This window comes from Passer domesticus, chromosome 12, assembly GCF_036417665.1.
Source record: "Passer domesticus isolate bPasDom1 chromosome 12, bPasDom1.hap1, whole genome shotgun sequence".
Taxonomy (NCBI): domain Eukaryota; kingdom Metazoa; phylum Chordata; class Aves; order Passeriformes; family Passeridae; genus Passer; species Passer domesticus.
Window position 1 is genome coordinate 1313846 of NC_087485.1, and position 21644 is coordinate 1335489.

General features: G+C 66.6%; 4 protein-coding genes across 10 annotated transcripts in view; 2 read left to right on the top strand and 2 right to left on the bottom strand.

Moving 5' to 3' along the window:
* Window positions 1-3715, top strand: part of ANKRD11 (ankyrin repeat domain containing 11) — a 128024-nt gene extending 124309 nt beyond the window's left edge. For both annotated transcript variants that reach the window (XM_064387138.1, XM_064387139.1), the window contains exons 10-13: window positions 691-789; window positions 879-1022; window positions 2036-2128; window positions 2470-3715. In XM_064387138.1, coding sequence (XP_064243208.1) covers window positions 691-789; window positions 879-1022; window positions 2036-2128; window positions 2470-2655 — 522 coding nt within the window. In that variant the 3' untranslated portion in view covers window positions 2656-3715. The remainder of the gene's footprint in view (window positions 1-690; window positions 790-878; window positions 1023-2035; window positions 2129-2469) is intronic.
* An 824-nt stretch (window positions 3716-4539) lies between these two features.
* SLC22A31 (solute carrier family 22 member 31) lies at window positions 4540-9022 on the top strand. 2 transcript variants are annotated; one of them, XM_064386996.1, is made up of 11 exons: window positions 4540-4806; window positions 4858-4930; window positions 5717-6247; window positions 6691-6794; window positions 6868-7022; window positions 7196-7364; window positions 7634-7755; window positions 7847-7955; window positions 8027-8241; window positions 8327-8438; window positions 8521-9022. In XM_064386996.1, the coding sequence occupies exons 2-11, from the start codon at window positions 4904-4906 to the stop codon at window positions 8867-8869; spliced, it is 1893 nt and encodes a 630-aa protein (XP_064243066.1). In that variant the 5' UTR covers window positions 4540-4806; window positions 4858-4903; the 3' UTR covers window positions 8870-9022. The 2 variants fall into 2 exon arrangements, with proteins under 2 accessions (XP_064243066.1, XP_064243067.1); XM_064386997.1 differs by lacking the exons at window positions 4540-4806; window positions 4858-4930; window positions 7634-7755; window positions 7847-7955 and having other exon boundaries at window positions 5844-6247.
* CDH15 (cadherin 15) lies at window positions 8864-14922 on the bottom strand. The gene is made up of 14 exons (XM_064387142.1): window positions 14872-14922; window positions 13089-13232; window positions 12821-12976; window positions 12602-12746; window positions 12354-12514; window positions 12051-12179; window positions 11759-11944; window positions 11436-11689; window positions 11211-11353; window positions 10905-11141; window positions 10601-10840; window positions 9954-10090; window positions 9719-9874; window positions 8864-9638 (listed from the first exon to the last, which is right to left on the bottom strand). Exons 1-14 carry the CDS (start codon window positions 14920-14922, stop codon window positions 9441-9443), a joined length of 2337 nt encoding a protein of 778 aa, XP_064243212.1. The 3' UTR covers window positions 8864-9440.
* Window positions 14923-18694: 3772 nt separating this feature from the next.
* The window catches only part of ACSF3 (acyl-CoA synthetase family member 3), a 51165-nt gene continuing 48215 nt past the window's right edge, over window positions 18695-21644 (bottom strand). For 4 of the 5 annotated variants that reach the window (XM_064387342.1, XM_064387340.1, XM_064387339.1 and 1 more), the window contains exons 8-10: window positions 21448-21582; window positions 20884-20995; window positions 18700-19525 (exon numbers count right to left, since the gene is read on the bottom strand). In XM_064387342.1, coding sequence (XP_064243412.1) covers window positions 19408-19525; window positions 20884-20995; window positions 21448-21582 — 365 coding nt within the window. In that variant the 3' untranslated portion in view covers window positions 18700-19407. Of the gene's footprint in view, window positions 19526-20883; window positions 20996-21447; window positions 21583-21644 lie in introns of all 5 variants that reach the window. The other variant, XM_064387343.1, reaches the window with a different exon arrangement.

The following is a 21644-nucleotide window of genomic DNA, read 5'->3' on the forward strand; positions in this document are numbered from 1 at the left end:
CCCATGCCCTGTCACCACCTTGCAGTGCCAGTGTGCCCCAACCTGCCTTTGGAATATGACACCAAACCTGAACCTGGGTGAGTGCCTGGCTGTGTGGTAAATGCAGCCCCTGAGTTGCTGCATTTCTGCAAAGAAGACCTTGGGCTGTGCTGAGGGACCTGAGGTTTGGTCAGGCTTTAGAGCAAAGTTTGTAAGAATCTACTAGATTTGAGGCTGGGAGGTGAAACTGCTCTTGCAGCAACGTAGTAACAGGATGATGAACCTGGAACATGGGAAAAAGGTGGCTCTTAACTCCTGCCATCGTTTTCCCAAGCTCTGCTTTTGACTTGGCACTGGGATCAGCATTTCGCTGCTGTGCTGCAGGAGCAGCCTCGCTAATACAAATGCATGAATAAACGTGGTGCTGCAGGTGGTAAATCTGGGCTCCAGGCTGGAGGAGAAGGGTCAGTGTGACCAGGCTCCATTCCTTGCTGCACACCCTGTCCCGCAGCACGAGTGCGGGTCAGGCTCTGGTTGTTCTTGCCAAGTCCTCACCCTCAGTCTGAGCACTGGCAGGACCTTGTCCCTGGCAGAGCTCCCCAGGCGCCCCTGGGATGTCCCTCCCTCCCTCCCTCCCAGCACACATTTCAGGGCGCAGCCCCGGGCTGTGCCCCTCAGAGGTCCTGCTCTGACCCCTGCCTGTGCCCGCAGATCGCGCCGCCGCCGTCGCTGGCGGAGCCGCTCAAGGAGCTCTTCAAGCAGCAGGAGGCCGTGCGGGGCAAGCTGCGGCTGCAGCACAGCATAGAGCGGGTAAGGACACTCCAGCTGGGGGGCAGGCCCCCAGTTCCCCCTGCTGGCGAGGCTCGGGCTGCCACACTCACTGCTCTGCTCTTCCTCAGGAGAAGCTCATCGTCTCCTGCGAGCAGGAGATCCTGAGGGTGCACTGCCGGGCAGCGAGGACCATTGCCAACCAGGCCGTGCCCTTCAGTGCCTGCACCATGCTGCTGGACTCCGAGGTGTACAACATGCCTCTGGAAAATCAGGTCAGTGCCTGCCTCAGCGGTGAGGAAGTGTCTCAGGGGCTCTGCAAGACCCTGAGGGAGATGGGCTTTTCTGGAGGGATGGAGGGAAGCATGGAGGCAGGAGTTACTAAGGTTCTCCTTGCTCAGGTCACCCACCATGGCACACAGGTGTCACCTCCCCCTGAGGGCAGGGTTAGACGGGATATTGGGAAGGAATCCTTCCCTGTGAGGGTGGGGAGGCCCTGGCACAGGGTGCCCAGAGCAGCTGTGGCTGCTCTATCCATGGAAGTGTCCAAGATCTGGTTGGATGCATTTTGGAGCAACCTGGAATAGTGGAAGGTGTCCCGTGGCAGGGGGTGGAATGAGATGGGCTTTAAGGTCCCTTCCAAGCCAAATTATTCTGTGACTTGGAACATCATTTGTCTAATTATCTAATTGAACATGGGATGCGGGGAGTTCATGTCTGTTAGGAGCAGAGGTGGCTCAGCTTTATCAGTGAGACTTGGGACCCTCCATCCTTCTTGGTCAGGATATCTGCACACTGGAAAGGTTTCCTTTACTACACTCTGAGATGTTTCTCCCTGTGGAAGGAAGGGAAGAGAAACATTACACTGCTGCATTGCAGGAGGGATCCTGGGCAGGGACAGCATCCTGGGATTTATTAGCGAGCTGTGTATTGATCCAGGAGCTCTGATTTATCCCTCAGCATTTCCCAGCCAAGTGTCTGTGCTGCTGCTATCCTGGCGTCAGTTGAAGGAGTCAGAGAGGTGCAGGTGCTGTGATGGGCTGACATGGACAGACTCCCTGCAAAGCAAGGAGAAACAGGGAGTATGTGCACGTGGGTGCATCCCCACCTGAGGCTGGACCCCTGGAAAGGGCTGCAGGAGCAGCTGGCAGCAGTGGTGTCCATCTCCCTCCCTGCAGGCACTGCAGTTCTGAGGAGTGTGTGCCCCTATGAATATGGCCTGTGAGACCTGTAGCTGCTTAAGTACAAAACTAATCCCATGTCCCTCCCTTTGCTGTCCCGTCCTTAGGGAGATGAAAACAAATCGGTCAGAGACCGTTTCAACGCGCGACAGTTCATTTCCTGGCTGCAGGACGTGGATGACAAGTACGACCGGATGAAGGTGAGAGCTGTGGGAGCCCCGTGCTCCAGCAGGGCCATTCCAGGAGGGTTCTGCCTGGGGCTGGAGCCCGGGAGCTGCCTTAGTGGTTTCCAGCACAGAGTGGGTGTGCAGAGATTGTCAGGGCAGCGTTGCATGGGATGGATGCTCTGGAGTGCTGACGAGCCTTTCAAACCCAAACTTTGGGGTTTGCCTCAGCTCCTTCTGGAGCTGGGCTCAGCAGAGATTCCAAATCCTGTGTGTGGCACCCCTTGCTGCATTGAACACCGTGCCCACGGTGGCTGCATGTCCCCTGCCTCTGCCTGCCACTCAGCCCTCACGCCCGTTGTTGTTTCCCTATCCAGACATGCCTGCTCATGCGACAGCAACACGAAGCAGCTGCCCTGAACGCGGTGCAGAGGATGGAGTGGCAGCTGAAGGTGCAGGAGCTGGACCCCGCGGGGCACAAATCCCTCTGCGTGAACGAGGTGCCCTCGTTCTATGTGCCAATGGTCGACGTGAACGATGACTTTGTGCTCTTGCCGGCATGACAGTTCCAACCCAGGAGACATCTCTGAACACTGGCAAGGACGGGAGCGCTCCGAGGTCGGGCGGTCGAGCTCACATTCACCCTTAACCGCTTGCTGATGAATCCCTGGTCAGAGGAGGAGGAAGCAGCTATCGGCAGAAAACAAAACAATAAGAAAAATAATTGCACTTTCTTCACGACGTGTCCCTCGCTGCCGGACTGCCGCGGCCCCGCGGGGCAGCGGGCGGGCGCAGCTCCTTCCGCCGGCGCCCGCGGCGGGAGGCTCCGGGCAGCGCGGGCAGCGGGCGCTCGGCGGCCCCGGGACTGGCCGAGGCGCGGAGGGACGAGGCCAAGGACACCGTGGGTGTGTTGCAGAAGCTGCTGAGCGGGGCCAGCAACCACGTGAACCATGTACTTGTGAACACCGTGATTTCCAGCTCTCTGTTTTCCACCGGGCGCGCGGGTCTCCTCTCGGAGAAGCTGCAGGAGGAAACCATGGGGGGAGGGAGGGGGGTGTTTGAGTTTCTCGTTCCATCATGGGTATGTCTAAAAAAAAAAAACAAAAAACCAAAAAAAATACTACAAAAAAAAATTACACAAAAAAAAAAAAAAGCAAACCAATTAGAAACAAAAGGACAGTGTCCGAGGTGGGCGGCGGCGGCTCCGGAGCGGGACAGCTCCGGGATGTGCCGGTGGCCCCGCAGCAGCCGCTGGGGACGGGCAGAGGAGCCGCCGGCGCGGCGCGGCACGGCCGGGGAGACGGCGACGCAGAGAAAGGACTTTGCCAACTGTGTTTTTAATGGAGTAAAATCCACGTGGTTTATATATTTTTTCCTTTAATCTTGGGCATTTCGTTTCTCTTTCTGAGAACATAACTTGAAAACACTACAGAGCCAATACTCATATAAAGAAAAATTGTATCCCATAAATGCTGTACAGTTTTTATATACATTAACAATGTACTTTTGCTGCCTTCTAGATAATTTATTTTGCAACACATTACTGCACAGTTGTAAATAACTTATGTACTGTAACATCACTTTCAGTTATGTGTAAAGAAATAAATAAATTAATTAAAATTATCTTTGTATTTATAGTTCACCCTGGGCAGCAGTTTCCCTGTCAAGGAGAAGGTTGCTCAGATCAGCTGCCCATGGCAGGGGATGGAACAGGATGAGCTTAAAAGTCCCTTCCAATCCAAACTGTTTTGTGATTTTAAACATCCTTCTCTCTTTTCCACACCTCTCTGTGTGCAGTGGGGTTGGAACCCTCCAGGGGTGGCTCATGAGGAGAGGGGACCCCCCTGCGTTGGTGAATTCACTGTCCCCAGAGTGACTGAGCAGGAGATGCTGTTTTGGGGTTGCAGGGTCCAGGCAGGTATGGGTGGATCCAGGCAAGCTCAGTCCTCACTCAGCTCAGGGATGCAGCTGGAGGCAGATCCCCGTGCCTTTCCAGGACCTCTGTGCCTTCCCTCCTGCTGCTGCCCAGCCTTTCCTGTCTGCCAGCCCCAGGCAGGAGTGAGAGCTGGCCCCCACGGACCCCTCTGCCAGCTCTGGGTTCTCCAGCTTCCTCTGCTGGGGACCAGAGGGGACACCTGGATTCAGCCTCCCCCTCACTGCCATCAGCTTTGCAGCCACTTGAGGAATTTTCCACAGTGAGGGCAAGGGAATCCTGGAGGTTTTCACTCCAATGCATTGCAGCAGCTTCAGAAGAGCCAGGGGGTCCCACTGCCCCCTGCCCACCCTCAGCCCCTGCCTTGGCACCAGCACTGGGGCTCACACAGCCACAGCAGGACGGGCAGTGCCATGTCCCAGCTGCAGAGGGATTTTTCCCCACCCTTTTCCTGAGCTGTGGGATGGGTGTGATGGGGCACTGGGAGCTAGTGTGGGACCAGGGGCTGCCACAGGTAACAATTGTTCTTGGATTAATTTCCATCCCTGGTCTTTATTTTGTTAAACAGCCATAAATTTGTAGTCACAGAGAGGCCTTTCATGAGCAGGTAAAGCTGGAAAGTCCCATAGGCTCATCTGGCCAAGGTGCTGGTGACCTTGGGAGTCTCCAGGGTCAGTTTTCCTCCCCGTGCTGTAACTCCCACTGTGTGGGGGTGTGGATCCCTCAGAGGGAGGCAGAAAAATGCGGATGGGATTTTTTTTTAAGTGTGATTTTTTTCAATGTGAGTTTGCAGGTGTGATTTTTCAGCGTGGCTTTCAATGTGATTTTGCAGATGGAGTTTTTCCAATTTTGCAGGTCTGAAGCTGAGCACCCGGGTGATGCTGCTGCCCCCAGAAATCACATCTGTGAGTAAATTTTAGAAGGAAGAGGGAAATAAAACCCGTTGGCAGTTTGGCTGCTCTGTTCCCACGGGCTCACGTGGTGCTGGGTGCCAGCACGTTCCCTTCCTAGAGGGGGTGTCACGGATCCCACTGGCCCCCTCTGAGGTTTGGGGGACCTGGCTGCATTTGTGGGTGTTCCCAGATGGGTCCTGGAAGCCCTGGCTGCACCCCAGGACCCCCAACACCAGCTGGGCCGGCGGGTCCCCAGTCCTGAGAGGGGTCTGGAGCACCATGGAGGGGGGGCTGAGCTGGGGTGGGGGCAGTGAACGGGGCTGGGGGACAAGCAGGGCTGGGGAAGGAGGAGTGGGGTTTGGAGAACCAAACTGGGGGGCCTGGGGGGGGCAAACCAGGCTGGGGGTGCAGCTGGCTGTGGGAACTGGGCCCAGGGCTGGGGGGAGCAAACTGGGGCTGAGGGGGGTGAATGGAGCTGGGGATTGGGAACCAGGCTGGGTTTTGGGAACTGAGCCGGGGATTGGGATCAGGGCTGGAATTTGGGAACTGGGCTGGGGTTTGGGAACCAGGCCGGGGATCTGACCTGGGGCTGGGGTTTGGGAACCAGCCTGGGGAGACAAACCGGCCTTGAGGGGTGATCAGACCGGGACTGAGCCTCGTGTTGCAGGCGAGTAAACCGGGACTGGGGGTCCAAACCAGGACTGGGGGGGTCTGAACCGGGGTTGGGAATCCGAACAGGGACTGGGGGGGTCTGAACCGGGGCTGGGGGCCCTGAACCGGGGTTGGGAATCCGAACAGGGACTGGAGGGATCTGAACCGGGACTGGAGGGTTCTGAACCGGGGCTGGAGGGGTCTGAACCGAGGCTGGAGGGGTCTGAGCCGGGGCTGGGGGTCGGATCCGGAGGGAGCCGCCGGGGCGGTGCCGCGGGGCGGGTCCGGCCGGTGCCGCCCCACCTGGCCGAGCCGAGCGCGGTGGCGGTGGCGGTGGCGATGGCGCTCGGGGGGTCGCGGCCGCGGGGCCGGCGGGCGGCGGGGGGGTGGGCTCCGTGCGCGGCGCTGGCGCTGGGCTGGGCGCTGGGCTGGGCGCTGGGCGCGGAGCCCCCGCACCGCTGCCGCCCCGACACCGCGCTGCTGCCGCCGCCGCTCCGCCGCCTCGGCGGCCCCGCGCTGCTCCGCGCCGCCGTGCCGCGCCTCCGCGGCGGCTGGAGCCCCTGCCAGCTGTACCGCTACCCCTCCGGAGACCCCCGCCCCAACGGCACCGGGCCCTGCACCCGCGGCTGGCACTACGCGCTGCCCGCCGCCGGCCTCCGCGCCAACCTCGTCACGCAGGTGGGCACGGGGTGCCAGGCCTGGGGAGAGGGGGGACCCCGGGCCTGGGGCAGTCTGCGGCGCTGGAGGGGGATGAGGGGTCCCGGGGGTAAAGGAGGGGCTAAGGGAACGCTCTGGGGGGGATACCTGAGAGGAGTCGGGGGGACAAACTGGGGGGTCCCAGCCACCAGAGCCTGCTGGGGGCTCCGGGAAGGAGCAGCAATGACCCCTGGAGGGGTTTGGGGCTGCCTGGGGGAGCCCTGGGGAAGGGTGCTGAGGGGCTGGAGGGTGTCCAGGGCTCCTGGAATCACCCGTACTGTCCCCTCACATCTGTCCCCCCATTTCTGTTTGTGGGGTGGGGGCTCTCCAGACGCCCTGCAGCCCCATCCATCCCAGCCCTGTGGGCAGTGCCGGGGGCTCTGCCAAGCCCCCCACGCTGCCACCTCCCCGCTGTGTCCCCGCAGTGGGACCTGGTGTGTGCCTCGCGCTGGAAGGTGCCCCTGGAGCAGACCACGCACCTGCTGGGCTGGACGCTGGGCAGTGTCACCGCCGGCCTGGCCTGTGACAGGTACTGGGGGTCCCCGAGCAGCCCCCGGGGCAGGGGGCACGGTGCCCAGCCCCTGACAGCCCGTGCCTGGCAGGTTCGGCCGCCGTCCCACCTTCCTGCTGTCCCTGGCGCTGGCCGTGCCCGCGGGGCTGGCCGTGGCGCTGGCTGTGGATTTCCTCATGGTCCTGGTGGCACGGCTGCTCTTCGGGGCCGCGCTGGCAGGAGCCTTCCTCGCCCTCTACGTGGCACGTGAGTGTGAGGGGGCACCCGGGGGGGTTTGGGGCTGGGGATGCTCCAGGACGCCCTGGGGTGCGGGATGCTCCGGGCTGTGGGTGTCCCGGGATGGTCTGGAATATCGGCTGCTCCAGGCTGCAGGAGGCCCGTGTCCTTGGCACCCACTGTGCCCCCTCGCCCCCTGCCAGGGCTGGAGCTGTGTGACCCCCCGCACCGCCTGGGGGTGACGATGGTGGCCGGATTCTTCTGGATGGCCGGGGAGCTGCTGCTGCCGGGGCTGGCGCTGCTGTGCCGGGACTGGCGGGTGCTGCAGGGCGCTGTCACCATGATCCTGGCCCTGCTGGCTGCCAGCTGGTGGTAAGGACCCCCGGGCAGGGGGCTGCGTGGGGCTGGGCTGTGCCCCGGGGCCGCTCCCAGCCCGGGACACCCTGCCCGGGGCCGCGGTGGGGATCAAAGGCCACCCGGGGCTCTCCAGAGGAGCGGGAACCCCCCACCCTGGGCAAATGTTTGCTCAGGTTTCAAGCTGAGGGTTTCTGGGCAGCGCTGCTTTGAAGCCAGGTGGGAAGGTCAGAGCTGGAGGGTGGCCAGCCCCAGGGGAGCCCTGTGAGCTGACACTCGTGCCACAGGTGCCCGGCCCTGCTGCTGGAGTCACCGCGCTGGCTGCTGGCCACACGGCAAGCGGAGAGGGCCAGGAAGACCCTGCAGGCGCTGGCCGAGGACAACTGCCCCCAGGACAGCCTCCTCGCGGGTGCGTGGGGGGCTCCGGGGGCGACCGGCCCCGTCCCCCAAGCCCTGCTGTGACAGAGCCGGCTCTATCCCGGTTCCCCTTCTCCCGGCAGAGCTGGAGGCCCTGTCCGAGGGGCCCCCGCGGCCCCGGTACCACTCGGTCTGCGAGATCTGCAGCTCCAGGGTCATCTGGAAGAACGGCGTCATCCTCGGCTTCGCGGCGTGAGCGGCGGGGCTGGGGGGGCCCGGGGCGGGGGTCCCGCTCGCGGCCCCCTGACCCCGCTGTCCCGCAGGTTCATCGGCTCCGGCATCCGCCACTGCTTCACCCGCAACCTGGTGCCGCACCTGCCCCACTTCTTGTCCTGCCAGCTGGCGCTGCTGGGCACCGAGGCGGCCGCCTGCCTCTTCGTGTGCCTGACCGCCGAGCGCTTCGGGCGCCGCGCCATCCTGCTGCTCTGCACCGTGCTCACCGGCATCTCCTCCCTCCTGCTGCTGGCCCTCACCCAGTGTAAGCCCCCCGCCCGCAGCCCCAGCCGTGGGGAGCAGAGCTGGGTGCGGGATTTGCCCCCTGATGTGTCCCCCCGCCCCGGCAGACCTGCTGGAGCTCATTGTCCTGACCCTGTCCGTGGTGGGCACGGCCGCCTCCCACGCCGTCACCGTGCTCAGCATCTTCTTCGCCAGCGAGGTTCTGCCCACCGTGGTCAGGTAAAAGGGGGAGCTGCCCCCCTCGGGGCTGCCCCGGAGCGGGGGGCAGCGGGCAGGGACCCTGAGCCTGTTCCTCCCGCAGGGGCGCCGGGCTGGGCCTGGTGGTGGGCGCCAACTTCGTGGGCAAGGCCGCGGCTCCCATCACCGCCATCCCCAACAGCCGCGGCTTCTTCCTGCACCACGTCGTGTTCGCCTCCTTCGCCATCCTGGCGGTGCTCAGCATCATGTTGCTGCCCGAGAGCCAGGGCCGGGGCCTGCCCCAGTCCCTGCAGGACGGCGAGAGCCAGCGCCGCCCGCCCCTGTTCCGCCGCCCCCGCCGCGAGGACCACCTGCCCCTGCTGGCCCCCCACGCCGTCCCCCACGACTATTCCTGCCTGGCCGCCTCCACCAAGAGGATGCTGCGCTCCCCGGAGCCCCCCCGCGAGATGTAGCCGTGCCCCCCGCGCTCCCCGGGGCTCTCCCTGCTGCGGGGGGGCTGAGCAGGACCCCCCCCAGGGATGTTTGGGGGGCAGCAGGACGCGTGGGCTGGGGGAGCAGCGCCCACCCTGCGGTGGGGCCGGGTCCCGCCCCGGGAGCGGCGGTGCTGGGGGCCCTGGGGGGGGGGTGAAGCCCCCCGGGGGTCTGCCGGCTCCCAATAAAAGTGCCTTGTTTCTACGGGTCGCTGGTATGGGGGGTCACACAGCCCCGCCGCCAACACCCGCTCTTTATTATGGGGCCTCCCGGGGGTCTCCTCGCCCCTCCCCAGCTGTGTGGGGCTCACCCGGGTGTCCCCCCGGGTTTGCCGAGCTGGGCTCTGCGGGGTGTGTGGGTGTGCAGCCCCGCACGGACGCTCGCGTTGCACACGCGTGTGCAAGCCGCTCCCGCCGGGCGTCCCGTGCGGCTCCACTATTGAAGCCACCTCCTCCGGGCATCTCCTGTGTGTGTGTGTGTGAGCTGCCAGCTGCCCCGTGCCTGCCCCAGCCCCTCCCGGGCAGCGGGTGTCCCCTGCCGCCCCCACCCCCGCTAGTGCCCGTAGAGGTCGGCCAGGCGGCGGAAGCGCGGCCCCCACTCGCTCAGGTAGTCGTAGTCCTGGTCCTCGTCCGTCAGGCTGGACACGATGGAGCTCAGGGGGCTGCCGACCGAGCCCGAGCCCTCGTAGTCGTAGATGAGGGCCGTGTCATAGGGGGGCACGCTGGGGTCGCTGTCAGCCGCCTCCAGCCCCTGCAGGGACACGGGGACACGGTCACCGCCGGCAGCGGGGACTGCTGGGCACGGCTGGGCACTGCCGGGCCCCGACCCACCTCATTGATGAACTCCTCGATGTCGGAGGGGCTGCTGGGCAGCTTGCGGGGGGCCACGGGGGTACCCGAGCTGAGCGGGGCGTCCCTGCGCAGGGGGGGCTTGGCCCGGGGGGAGAAGAGCTCGGGGTGCCGGAGCTGGTTGATGTCGTAGGCGTCCTGCGGGGCCGGGAGGGGTTTAGGGGCGCAGGGCCGAGCTGCGGAGCCCCGGGCCCGCCCTGCCACGGGCGCTGCTCACCTGGTCCTCCTCGCCGCCGCCCTGCTCGTCGTAGTTGAGGATGTTGTCGCGCATGTCGTCCCGGGAGCGCTGCAGGAGCCCCTTGCGCAGGGCCCGGCGGCGCCCGCGCACCCGCGCAGCGCCCAGAGCCGCCAGCACTGCGGGGACAGGGACACGGGACACGGGACAGGGGACATGGGTACACGGGACACGGGGACACGGAATACGGGATACGGGACACAGGACACGGGGACACGGGACAGGGGGACATGGGACACGGGGACACGGGACATGGGGACACGTGTGTGGGCATGGGGAGGCACGGCAGGCACGGGGCGATGGCTGGGGTGGGACGCGGTGGGGCTGGGAGGGGGATTGGGGTGGAGGCAGGGTTTGGGGTGGGATTGGGGTGGGAGAAGGGTTTGGGGTGGGATGGGCAATGAGGGAAACGAGGGGGTCTGCACTGCGGTCAGGAGGGGTGGCTGGGCAGAGGGAGGTGTTGGGGGCCATGGGTGGGGCTGGGTGGGAGGCCAGGCCCGGGATGGGGTGCTGGGTGGGGGTCAAGGTGGCAGAACGAGCCGCTGGGGTTCGGGAGGGGCGGCCAGACCAGCACGGGTGCCATGGGCAGGGGTCGGGGGCGGGGGGAGCACGGGGGGGGTCTCACTCACCGAGGAGGAGGATGGTGCTGCCCAGGATGATCATGAGCGCCCCGAGGGTGATGCCGGCCCCGGCGGTGGCCGCGGCCAGCGCCCCGTGCAGGCAGCCGCCGTCGCGGCCGCAGCGGCACACCGAGACGTTCAGCAGCTGCTGCTGCTCCCGCGGGGGCGTCCCCGAGTCCCGCAGCAGCAGCGGCAGCGAGTAGGGCCCCTCGGGCAGCTCCGCCAGCACGGCCAGCACGGCGTGGGTCACTGCGGGGCGGGCAGGGGTCAGCGGGAGGGACCCCCCGTGCAGCCCCCCCAGGCCGACCCTCACCATTGAAGCGGGCGATGCTCCAGTTGCGGGCGAGCTGCGGGTGCTGGGGGCTGAGCTGGAAGTGGAAGGGGGCTCCGTGGGGGGGTCGGTCATCGTCGGTGGCCCCCAGCAGCAGCGTCCCCCCGCGCCCCGGCCGCCCGCAGAGCACCCCGGCCGGCGGCTGCAGCTGCGGAGCGTGGTCGTTCACCTCGAGGATCTCGATGGAGAGCGTGCCGGTGGCCGAGAGCGGGGGCTCGGCTGGGGACAGAGCACGGGGGTCAGCGGGGACAGCGCGGGGACAGCGGGGGCCGGGGGGCGGCCGCTCACCATCGTCGCGGGCGAGCACCAGGGCGATGTACCAGCCGCCCTGCAGGAAGGCGGAGGGGTCCAGCAGCTCCCGCTTGGTGCGGACCGTGCCGGCGTGAGGGTCCAGCTGCAGCCAGTCCGCGGGGTCGTAGAGCAGCGCGTAGCTGTGGGCGGGGGGCTGCGTGAGACATCGCCCCCACAGCCCCCCACCGCGGGGCCGGGGCCGGGGGAGGGAGCGGGACTCACGAGAGGGTCTGGATCTGGTGGGTGTCGGGGTCGCTGGCGGTGTAGGTGGTGATGGGGGTGCCCGGGGGTGTCCCCTCCAGGACGCTGATCCGCCGCGGGTTCTCGCGGAACGCGGGCGCCTCGTTGACGTCCCGCACCCGCACCCGCACCGTGGCCAGCGCCCGGGGGCTGCCGGGGCCCGGGGGCTCCAGCGGCCGCTCGTTCTGCACCGACACCGTCAGCTCGAAGCGGTCCCGCACCTCGTGGTCCAGCGGCTGCGGGAGGGGCCAGGGGGTCAGCCGAGCCCTGGGGCCCCCGGGGACCCCTGGCTGCCCCCTCCCCACCTTGACCACGGAGAGCACGCCGTCGTTGGTGTGGGGGTCGGTCCGGATGGCGAAGGCGCCCTCGGGGTCGCCCTCCAGGATGGTGAATTTGGCCAACCAGCTGGGCGAGCCCGCCAGGTCCTTGTCGTGCACAAAAACCCTGCCCACGTCCACACCGGCCGCCTGCTCCTCCACCTCCATGGAGAACTGGGGGAGAGCGGTGTGGGGCTGCACTCTGCCCCTCCGGGAGGCTGCAGACCCCCGGGGGGGGGTCCCGCCCCCTGACCCCGGCACGGCCCCGTGTCCCCGTTACCTCCTCCTTGGTGAACTCGGGGGGGTTGTCGTTGATGTCCTCCAGGTAGATGACGGCCGTGGCCGTGGTGGTCAGCCCGTCCCCGGACATGTCGGCCGCCTGCACCGTCAGGTTGTACACGCCCATGGTCTGTGGGGAATGGGGGCACAGAGCTGAGCCCCCCAGGCAGCACAGAGATCCCCCGGCTGCTGCCCACCCTCTCTGGTCTGCCCGTGGATGGAGCTGTGGTTGCACCACTGGGTATCCGTGACTGCCCCGAGTGCCGCTGTCCCCCCAGCCCCGTCCAGGTGATCCCCCCGCTACCTCACGGTCCAGGCCGGGCCGTGCCGTGCAGATCTCCCCGGTGCTGGCGTTGATGCTGAACATCCCCGCAGCGCCCTGCTCCAGGATGGAATAGCGCAGGGCCGCGTTGTCCGTGTCGGGGTCGTCGGCGTCGGTGGCATCCACGGTCATCACGCAGGTCCCTGCGGCCCAGGAGCGCCCGGTGGGTGCGGGCACAGGGCGGGCTCGGCCCCCAGCCCAGCCCAGCGCAGCCCCCCGGGCGGACGCACCTGGCTCAGCCCCCTCCACCACGCTCCCGGTGAACACGTCCTGCCGGAACAGCGGCCGGTTGTCGTTCTGGTCCACCACGATGATCTCCAGGTCCGTGGGGTCCTCCAGGGTGACCCCTCCCAGGTCCAGCGCGAAGGCTCTCAGCTGCGGGTGCAGAGTGGGGGTCGGGGTCTGTGGGGGCCCGGGGAGGGGCTGTGGGCACCCAGGACCCTCCTTACCCGGTAGCGGTCGTGCTCCTCCCGGTCCAGCATGGCGTTGAGGAAAACCTTCCCGCTGAACTTGTCGATGGAGAAGATGCCCAGGGGCTCCTCATCCACGCCCGGCCCTTTGATGCTGTAGATGACCCCTCCGGGCTGCTGCTTGTCTGACTTGATCTGCCCCAGGAGAATCAGGGCTGGGGGTCCCAGGCTGGGGGGGGTGCCCCTGTGCAGTGCCCCTGCCCGGGGTGGGGGAGCGCAGGGACAGAGGCTGGGGGCTCTCACCGACCTGCACCAGGAGGTGGGGGATGCGCTTGTGGTTCTCCGAGACGCTGATGGGGGGGATCACCCAGGCCCTCTTCACCCGCCGGGGAGCCTCGTGCTGCCGCCAGCCCTGGGGGGCTGCAGCGCCTGCCTGGGCTGGGCTGGCACCCTGGGGGACACGGTGCTGCCAGAGACCCCCAGACTCCGGGCTGGGGTGGAGTGCCAGGGCAGGGGCAGGGAGCTGCACCCGGGCTGGGTGTGCTCAGTGCTGGAGTGCTCCCCCAGTGGGGCTGGGGTAACACAGAGACCACCCAGCTTCCCCTGGAGCTTTGTGCCAGTGTCCCCTGCCACCTCGGTGTGATGGTGATGGGGGTCCTGCTGGGCTCACCAGGAACGGGGGCCCCATAAATGACCCCGGTGGTGCCCTGGGCATGGGCTGTGCCCCACAGGACCCCTGGGGAAGGGGGGGGTACCTCGGGCAGGCAGCACCTGCTGTGGCCTCCCCCCATGTCACTGTCACCACACAGATGTGGCAGAGAGGGCTGGGGGGGTCAGGGATCAGTTGAGCTGTCGGTGTGACCCTGGGGGACAGGGCTGAGGTGCTTGGGGGGGGAGTTGGAGACCTGGGGTGGAGCTGGGGGCTGTGAGGGGGAGATTGGGGATGGAAACAAGGAGAGCAGGAGTTCTGGTGGGCTGCAGTGGGGTCTGCAGGGAGCTGTGGGGACAGGGATGGGTTTTGGGGCTGTACGGGACCGAGGTCAGGGATTTGGGGTGGTTGTGGGGGGGCAGAGCCGTGGGACTGTGGGAGCTGGGGGTGGGGAGGGGGCAGAGAGGTGTGCATGCAGCCCCCCACCCCCAGCTCCGTGCCAGCCCCGTCCTGGCCCCGGGGACAGGCGCTGTCCCCTCCCCTGGGAGGGAGCACATCTGGGCAGCGCCAGCCTTGCGCCCACATCTGTGCCCAGCTGTGCCTGCACCGCTGGCTGCCGGGGGGGCCCTGGAGCCCCAGGGGCCGTGTGTGCCCCCATGGGGGCGGGGAACGGGGCAGCGGGGCTGGCTGTGCCGGGGGTCCCTGGGGAGGGGCTGTGCCCGGGGTCCCTGGGGAGGGGGTGTGGGGAGGGGGGCTGTGTCCCAGCCCCACGGCGGGGGCAGGACAAGGGGCTGGCTCTGAGGCTCGGGGGCTGCGCCGTGGCCTCCAGGTCTTTCTCTGCTCCCTCCTCCAGCAGGAGAAACCCCCCGCCCGTCCCTGGGGGCCGCTGGACTGGGGGGGGTCGGGATGTGAGGGAGGGACGCCCCGTTCCTGTGGGGCTGCCCTGCAGACCCCCTTTCCTTCCCCTGCCCTGGAGCAGCCAGCACAGGCTCCAGGCCAGGATCCCAACGGCCCCGTGTGGCTCAGGCCCCAGACCAGCCTGAGGGGCTCTGGGGGGGCGTGAGCGGACAGGGGGGTGCAGGGAGCTCTGGGACCACAGCGGGAGTGGAAAAAAGAGGGGCAGGGTGTCTTTAAGCGCCTGAGCCTCCCCCAGCTCCACCTCAGCCCATCCCGGTCACGGCGCGGGCAGTGTGCCGGAGCCGCAGGCCCCCCCCTGCCACGGCCATCTGTGGGGTGGGAAATGCCTCAAGAGGGGCCCCGAGCCCCCAGCACCCCCAGCCCCATCCCCGCTGCCCCCAGGGATGAGTTCCCACGAGGTCTGGGCTCCGGCCGACCCCTGGCTCTGCGTGCAGCCTCCCCATCGCAGCCAGCCCTCCTGGGGCCCGGAGCCGGGGGTCCCCATCCCTGCCGGTGCCACCCCCGGTGTCCCCGCAGCCCTTACCCGAGCGCAGAGCGGGGCGAGCAGGCAGGCGAGCAGGAGCGGGGGGCCCATGGCGGAGCGGGGCACAGCCCGGCCGCCGGCCCCGAGCTGAAATAGCGGCGGGCCTGGCTGAGTGACAGCACAAGTGCTGCGGGCACCGGACCCCCCCGCGGGCAGCTGGCCCCGCCGCCCCCGGCCCGCAGCCCGCGCCCGGCCCTGCCCGGCCCGCCGGGGGCCCGCGGGGGAGCTGCGGGGCCGGGGGGGATGCGGGGGGCGCGGGGGGGTCCCCGCTGGCCGGGCCGGGGGGCGCGGGCCGGGCAGGGCGGGCGGAACGCGGCAGCTGCCGCCGGGCGCGCTCCGGGGATGCCGCGACGGGGCGGGCGGGACGGGGGGAGCCGGGCCCGCAGCCCCTCGGCTGCTCCGGAGCCGGGACAAGCACCGGCACCGGCACCGGGACCGCCACAGGGACAGGCTCCGACAGCGACACTGCGACAGGGGCCTGGACCGGGACCGGGATCAGGACAGGGAGAGGGACCGGGACCGGTTCTTCTCGCCCCGCTCGGCCGCGCCTCCCGTCGGGGCGAGCCCGCCCGTCTGTCCCCGGCCGTTCCCGGTGCCGGTGCCATCTGTGCTGGCGTCGGGGCCCGTCCCAGCGCGGAGTCGGGAGAGGGACGGGCAGCGCCCCTCATCTGCCGGCCCGGCGGGATCCCACCGGGAGCCGCTCCGGGGGTCCCGACAAGGCTCTCGGGCCCCGCTGCCTGTCCCGGCGCTGACCCCGACCCCCCGCTCCCGGTGTTTCCCCCCGCTCCCGGTGCCTGTCCCGGCGCTGCCCCCCGACCCCCCGGTCCCGGTGTTTCCCCCGGTGCCGGTGCCGGTCCCGGCGCCGCCGCCGTGCCGTGGCACCAGGTGGCAGCATCGTCCCGGCCACCGGGCCCGGCCCGGCCGCCTCGCAGCCCGGGAGCGGCCCCCGCCCGCCCGCTCGCGGTCCCGGGGGTCCCCGGGATGGAGACCCACGACCCCCGCGCAGGGCGAAGGGGTCGAGGAGTTCTTGCCCTCCGGGAAACCGAGTCCTGGGCATGGCGGGGAAATGAAAATGTGTCGGTGGCACCGGTGGTACCACCTCGTCCCCCTCGGCAGCAGCGGGACCCCCGCCCGGCTTTGTCCCTGCCCTGGGAATAAATGCCCTGGGTGCCCTCGGTGCGGTCACCGGCACGGGGACCAGGCGTGGGGAAAGGGACACAGGAGGAGGGGTGCAGGATGCTCCCGGCCGTACCCAGGGGCCGGGCTGAGGTGGCGGGGCTGTCGCTGTCCCCAAGGCCGTGTCGTGAGCGGGTGAGGGCGGGCACGGCTGACCCGCCGCGCGGCCGGGCCGGGCGGGGGCAGCGGCGCTCACTTGCCCGTCTGTCTGTCTGTCCGTCCGCTCCCATTTGTCCTCCCCGCAGCCCTGTCACCCCGCATCGGTGTCACGGCGAGGAGCGGCCCGGCGGGGCTGGCCGGGGGTCCCGGCGGCTGGCCGGGCCGTGCCGTGCCGTGCCGTGCCGTGCCGTGCCGTGCCGTGCCGTGCCGTGCCGAGCAGATGTTCGCTGCCACCGGCACGGCGGCGCGGGCTGGCAGACGTGACAGGCTCTGACAGGCGCCAGCCCCGGTGGCACGGCCGCGGCTGCAGCACGCAGGGACCCCCGGCCCTGCTGTCCCTGCACTGCCACCCCCGCCCCTGCAGAGCGGGGCTCCCGGGTTTGGGGTCCCGCAAGTGCAGGACCAGCCCAGGAGTGCTCTGGGCGCTGGGTCACCCGATTTTGGAGGGTTCCCCCCGCTGACCCCCCGTGACCCGGCCAGCAGTGCCGGTGTCACCGCTGCTGGGAGCAGTGGGACCCCACTGTGTGTGCTGGGACAATCCCGTCTCCAGTGTGGGGTGCAGCTGGCCCTGCCACGACCCCCGTGTGGCACCGGCCATGTCCCTGACGTGTGGTGCCCTGGGACCAGCTGGGACCCCCGTGCAGCGCCTGGGGGGGGGTCAGGGCAGTGCCCAGCGGGGCAGAGGGAGCAGCTGGGAGTGCAGGGGTGCCACACGCCGGCGCAGCCCCATAAAGCCACCGGAGCTTGGATTTTATGTGGCAATAAAAGATAATGTCAGCTATAAAGTGCTAGAGCAGGTCCTGGCGTGCCCAGCTGGGGGGGCACAGGGGGGTGGGCAGCCCCCAGCTCCCCGGGGGTGCCCCAGCAGGGCAATGCCCCCTCGGGGTGAGTGGGTCCCCAGCTGGGGGACACCCCAGCACTGTCACAGGCTGAGGTTGTGGTCAATGCATTAAAGCTGCTGCTTTGGGTGGTTGTTGTTGTTTAATGGTTTCACTGGGCGATGCTGGGCCGGGCCTGGCAGGCTCTAATGAAGGAGATTGATGGCTTAATCGCCTGCAGCCATTACGGGGTAATTGAATGGTTGTGTACATATGATCCCACCGTCAATGCCGATGTGGCTGCACGGGAAGTGCCTGGAGCTGGGGGGACACACAGAGCCCCCCTGCACCCTGAGGGACGCAGCGAGGGGGGAGCAGAGCCCCCGGCCTCGGGACCCCCATCCATCACCAGCGTCCTGGCCGTGCTGGTGCTCCTGGAGGGCTCCAGGTTCACCCAGTGGCACTGGGTCACCCAGAGCTGGTGTTCCTGCAGGGCTCCAGGTTCACCCAGTGGCACTGGGTCACCCAGAGCTGGTGTTCCTGGAAGGCCCCAGGTTCACCCAGTGGCACTGGGTCACCCAGTGCTGGAGGGCCCCAGGTTCACCCAGTGGCACTGGGTCACCCAGAGCTGGTGTTCCTGCAGGGCTCCAGGGTCACCCAGTGGCACTGGGTCACCCAGTGCTGGTGTTCCTGGAAGGCCCCAGGTTCACCCAGTGCCACTGGGTCACCCAGTGCTGGCATTCCTGCAGGGCTCCAGGTTCACCCAGTGCCACTGGGTCACCCCATCTCCATCCAGCTCGGCTCCCACACTGTGCCCACGTGCCTTAATGACGCTTTTAATTAACAGGCCCCACCTACAGGGACGAACAGCAGTGTGGGAGTGGAGCTGGGAGCATGAAGATCCAGCACAGATGGCAGCCCCAAACTGGGGTCACCCCTGCCCCCCTCCCTGCGGGAATCCCCGAGGAGCAAACCCAGCAGAGCCCCGGGCCGGTGCCTGCGCCGAGGTGTGAGTCCAGCTACTCACTGAGTGTGACAGCCAGGTGTTTTACAGTATTTGCTACCTGTGATCATCCATCAAGGCAATCGATAGCGTTCCTGCGGAGCTTTATTAATGATCTTGTCACCGGGCTGGTGCGGGGTGCCCGGGCTTGTCGAGAATGATAGATCATTAAGAGCTTTCGCTGCTATTTATTCTCCAGTGACCTTGTCTCTCTCCATTGTTGCTTGCTTAAGAGTTATGAATGCGAGACATGATAATTTGATATTGATCTATTTGGTAAGTTAAGAAATTTACTGCATCGTTGATGTTTTAACAAAGGATGGTCCGGGCCCTCCCTGGTGCTGGGCTGCACACTGTGCGTGTCCCTGTGCCTGCCCGTGGCACAGTGAGGGCTGGCTCTGCGTGCCCCTCGTGTCCCCATCTCAGCTCCTTTTGAGCCGAAGTACAGCAATGCAGGAGATGCCAGTGTGGGCAGGGTGTTGGGATGGACAGAGGGGCTGTGGCCAGAGCCCTGTGCAGGTGGGCTGGAGAAAGCCTCTCCCCATCCACACCCCCTCCCCTTTTTCCAGCCCCTCCCTGCCCACTCTCCCCAGCACCATGTGCCTGCCATGGTCCCCTCCATGTCCTTTCCATGTCCTCCCAGATTTTTGGGGCTCTGGTGGCCCTAACAAAGGAATCCCTGTAATTACTGGTGCTCCTTGTTCCTTCTGCCCTCCCTGGTGCTCCCAGCAGCTGCTGGAATGCTGGAGCTGCCTCAGCACTGGACAGGACCAGAGCAGATGGACCCACGGGTTGGGGGCTGCTGTCCCCACTGGCATCACCACCCCTGGGGCTGGCAGCTCACGGGTGGAGTCAAGCAGGACAAACTTCCATGAGAAAGGTGGGATTGATCAACAGTGCCCTGGGATCACTTGGTGGAGGCAGATAATACTGTCAGTATTTATGTGTGATTTTGGATTTATTCTTTATTTCTGCTGGGAAATCATTCCTGCGAGGCTGGAGAGGTCCTGGCACAGGTGCCCAAAGCAGCTGTGGCTGCCCCATCCCTGGAAGCATCCAAGGCCAGGCTGGACAGGGCTTGGAGCACCCTGGGGTAGTGGGAGGTGTCCCTGCCCGTGGCAGGGGGTGCCACTGGATGGACTTTAAGGTCCCTTCCAACCCAAACCATTCTGTGATTCTGTGATTCCTGCAAAGGGCTCCCCACAAGGAGACCCTGACTCTGCAGCTCTGGCTCAGCTCAGCCAGGAGGCACAAATCCTACTTTTACTGGGCATTACCCAAGGACGAGGCTGCAGTGAGCCCCGAGCTGCCAGGGATGATCCCTTGGCTCCTCCTCAGGGGCAGAAGGGCCGTGGATCAGGGCAAGCCCCCCGGGGGGCACTAGGCTGGGTAGAAGCGCTTCAGGAGCTCCTTCTTGTTGACTTTGCCCATCTGGTTGCGCGGGATCTCCTCCACCACGATCAGCTCTGTCGGGATGGCATAGGGAGCCATGGTGTCCCTGCAACACCACACCGAGCTGTCACAGCTGGGCAGGACCAGCTGAGCCTGCCCGGGAGCACCCACGGCCCAACCAGCCCCACCTGGGACCCCCTCCCACTCCCCAGGATTGCATTTAAGCTCAGCCCCCCGGAGGTGTGCTGGGATGTTTGCTCCCAGGTTGTCTCTGCAGGCAGCAGCTCACTCCTGGGGACTCCTCGGCTGGATTGGTGACTGTCCCCAAGGTGGGGACAGCACTCAGCGGTGCAGGGCCCCGCGTGCCCCTGGTGCCAGCCCCCGCGGGGCCGCAGGCGAGGTGAGTGACCTCCGGGGTGTGTGTGTGGCTGCAGCCCCGGGCTCCATCCCCTGCTCTGCGGGGCTCTGCTGCCTTCTGCTGCCCGTGTGTCACCGGGCCGGGGCCGTGCCCGGCTCCGGCAGCGCCTGGCACCGACTCCACTGCGGGATGCCAGGTCTGCCGAGCCCCCGAGCCCCCGGCCGCTCCCCCGCCGCCACCAGCGCCCGGCCATATGGAGCCTGGCTCGGGATGCGCCTGGCGCCGGGAAGCACCGGGAAGGAGAGAGCCGCAGAATGAATCACTCTGAAGAGGGACATGTGTCTCCTGCCAGGGAGTGCGAGAACAGGCCCCGTGAGCCTAAGTGACAGAAAAAATAACGGGGAGAGACAGGGCGGGGGCGGCGCCGGGCAGGGAGCACAGCCGGACCCCGCGGGGCTCAAGGGGACAAGAGCCACGTCCCTGTCACACAGCTGGGGACAGCGACGGGAGAGACTGCAGGGAGCACTCTGGGAGGGGGGCACGGGGAGGGGGGCTGGGCAGAGCCCCCTGCCTGGCACCAGGGACCCCCAGAGCAGCCTGGGGGATGAAGGGAACTCCTGGGGCTGGGTCACCAATGTCCCCAGCGGGAGATTTAGGGATGAGCAGCCACCTGAGGCATAGTGAGCATCTCTCCTGTGAGGAGGAGCTGAGAGAGGTGGGATTGTTCAGATGGGAAAAGAGACTTTTTATGAGAACTTTTTTATAGGGTGCTTGGATGAGGGGGAATGGCTTCAAACTGCCCAAGGGCAGGGATGGCTGGGATATTGGGAAGGAATTCTTTCCTGTGAGGGTGCTGAGGCCCTGGCACAGGTGCCCAGAGCAGCTGTGGCTGCCCCTGCATCCCTGGCAGTGCCAAGGCCAGGCTGGACAGGGCTGGAGCACCCTGGCACAGTGGAAGGTGTCCCTGCCATGGCAGGGGTGGCACTGGATGAGCTCTAAGATCCCTTCCCACCTAAACCCTTCCATGGCTCTGTGATCCTACCCGTGTCAGCTGAGGCCACTGCTGGCTGTGGGCCTGCTCTCGCTGTGCCCCTGTGGGGTTTTACCTGGCCCAGTCCTTGAGGTCCCTGACGGAGAGCATCTCCCCCCGGCGCAGCTTGACCACGGCGCTGACCCGCTGCCCCCACACGGCGTCCGGGGGCCCGATCACCGCCACGTCTGCAGGGACAGCAGCCACCCTGAGCCCCCAGCAGCTCCTGGGGCCAGCTGGGCACAGCGGGGCTCGGGATGAGGAGGGAAATGCCAGGGGATGTCAGCAGAACACTGGAGTTGTGTGCTGGCATGAGAACAGAGCTTTTCACCGTGGAAAAGGCAGGGAGCTCCACGGCCTGAGGAGCTGGAGTCAAGGGGGAGGAAGATGATGTACAGAGTGGTGTGCAGCTGGGGGCACCACTTCTGGCCCCTTGCACAGGGTGGTGCACAAGGGCAGGGCAGATCTAATGGCAGCCTCATTCCCCAGATCAGACAGGAGCTGCTGCTGACTCGGCTCTGGGAGAGCAGAGCTGTGGGGTTAAACATCCCCCTGCGGCAGGGAGCTGCGGGCACCTGCTGAGGCTGTCCCCAGAGCAGTGTCCCCGTCCCCTCTGGGCAGGAGCAGGGGCAGCACAGACCTGTGATGTGGGGGTGTGCGAGGAGCTGCCGCTCCACCTCCAGCGCGCTGACTTTGAACCCCCCGTTCTTGATGATGTCCACGGAGGTGCGGCCCTTGATCCAGTACACTCCATCCTTGTAGGCTGCCGTGTCTCCTGCAGAACAAAGAGCTCCCTCAGAGGCTGCTCCCTTGTCCCCTCTGCCTTTCCTGGCACGT

What these genes read in the sequence shown, in the direction of transcription:
- SLC22A31 (XM_064386996.1), top strand. Translation starts at nt 4,904, where the DNA reads ATGCTGCTGCCCCCAGAAATCACATCT. An exon ending in GTCATCCTCGGCTTCGCGGC is followed by an intron (nt 7,956 to 8,026) that starts GTGAGCGGCGGG and finishes GCTGTCCCGCAG; the next exon opens with GTTCATCGGCTCCGGCATCC. An exon ending in GTTCTGCCCACCGTGGTCAG is followed by an intron (nt 8,439 to 8,520) that starts GTAAAAGGGGGA and finishes TTCCTCCCGCAG; the next exon opens with GGGCGCCGGGCTGGGCCTGG.
- CDH15 (XM_064387142.1), bottom strand. Translation starts at nt 14,922, where the DNA reads ATGGGCCCCCCGCTCCTGCTCGCCTGCCTGCTCGCCCCGCTCTGCGCT. An exon ending in GGCCCGGCCTGGACCGTGAG is followed by an intron (nt 12,180 to 12,353) that starts GTAGCGGGGGGA and finishes CATTCCCCACAG; the next exon opens with ACCATGGGCGTGTACAACCT. An exon ending in GCGGCGGCGAGGAGGACCAG is followed by an intron (nt 9,875 to 9,953) that starts GTGAGCAGCGCC and finishes CCGGCCCCGCAG; the next exon opens with GACGCCTACGACATCAACCA.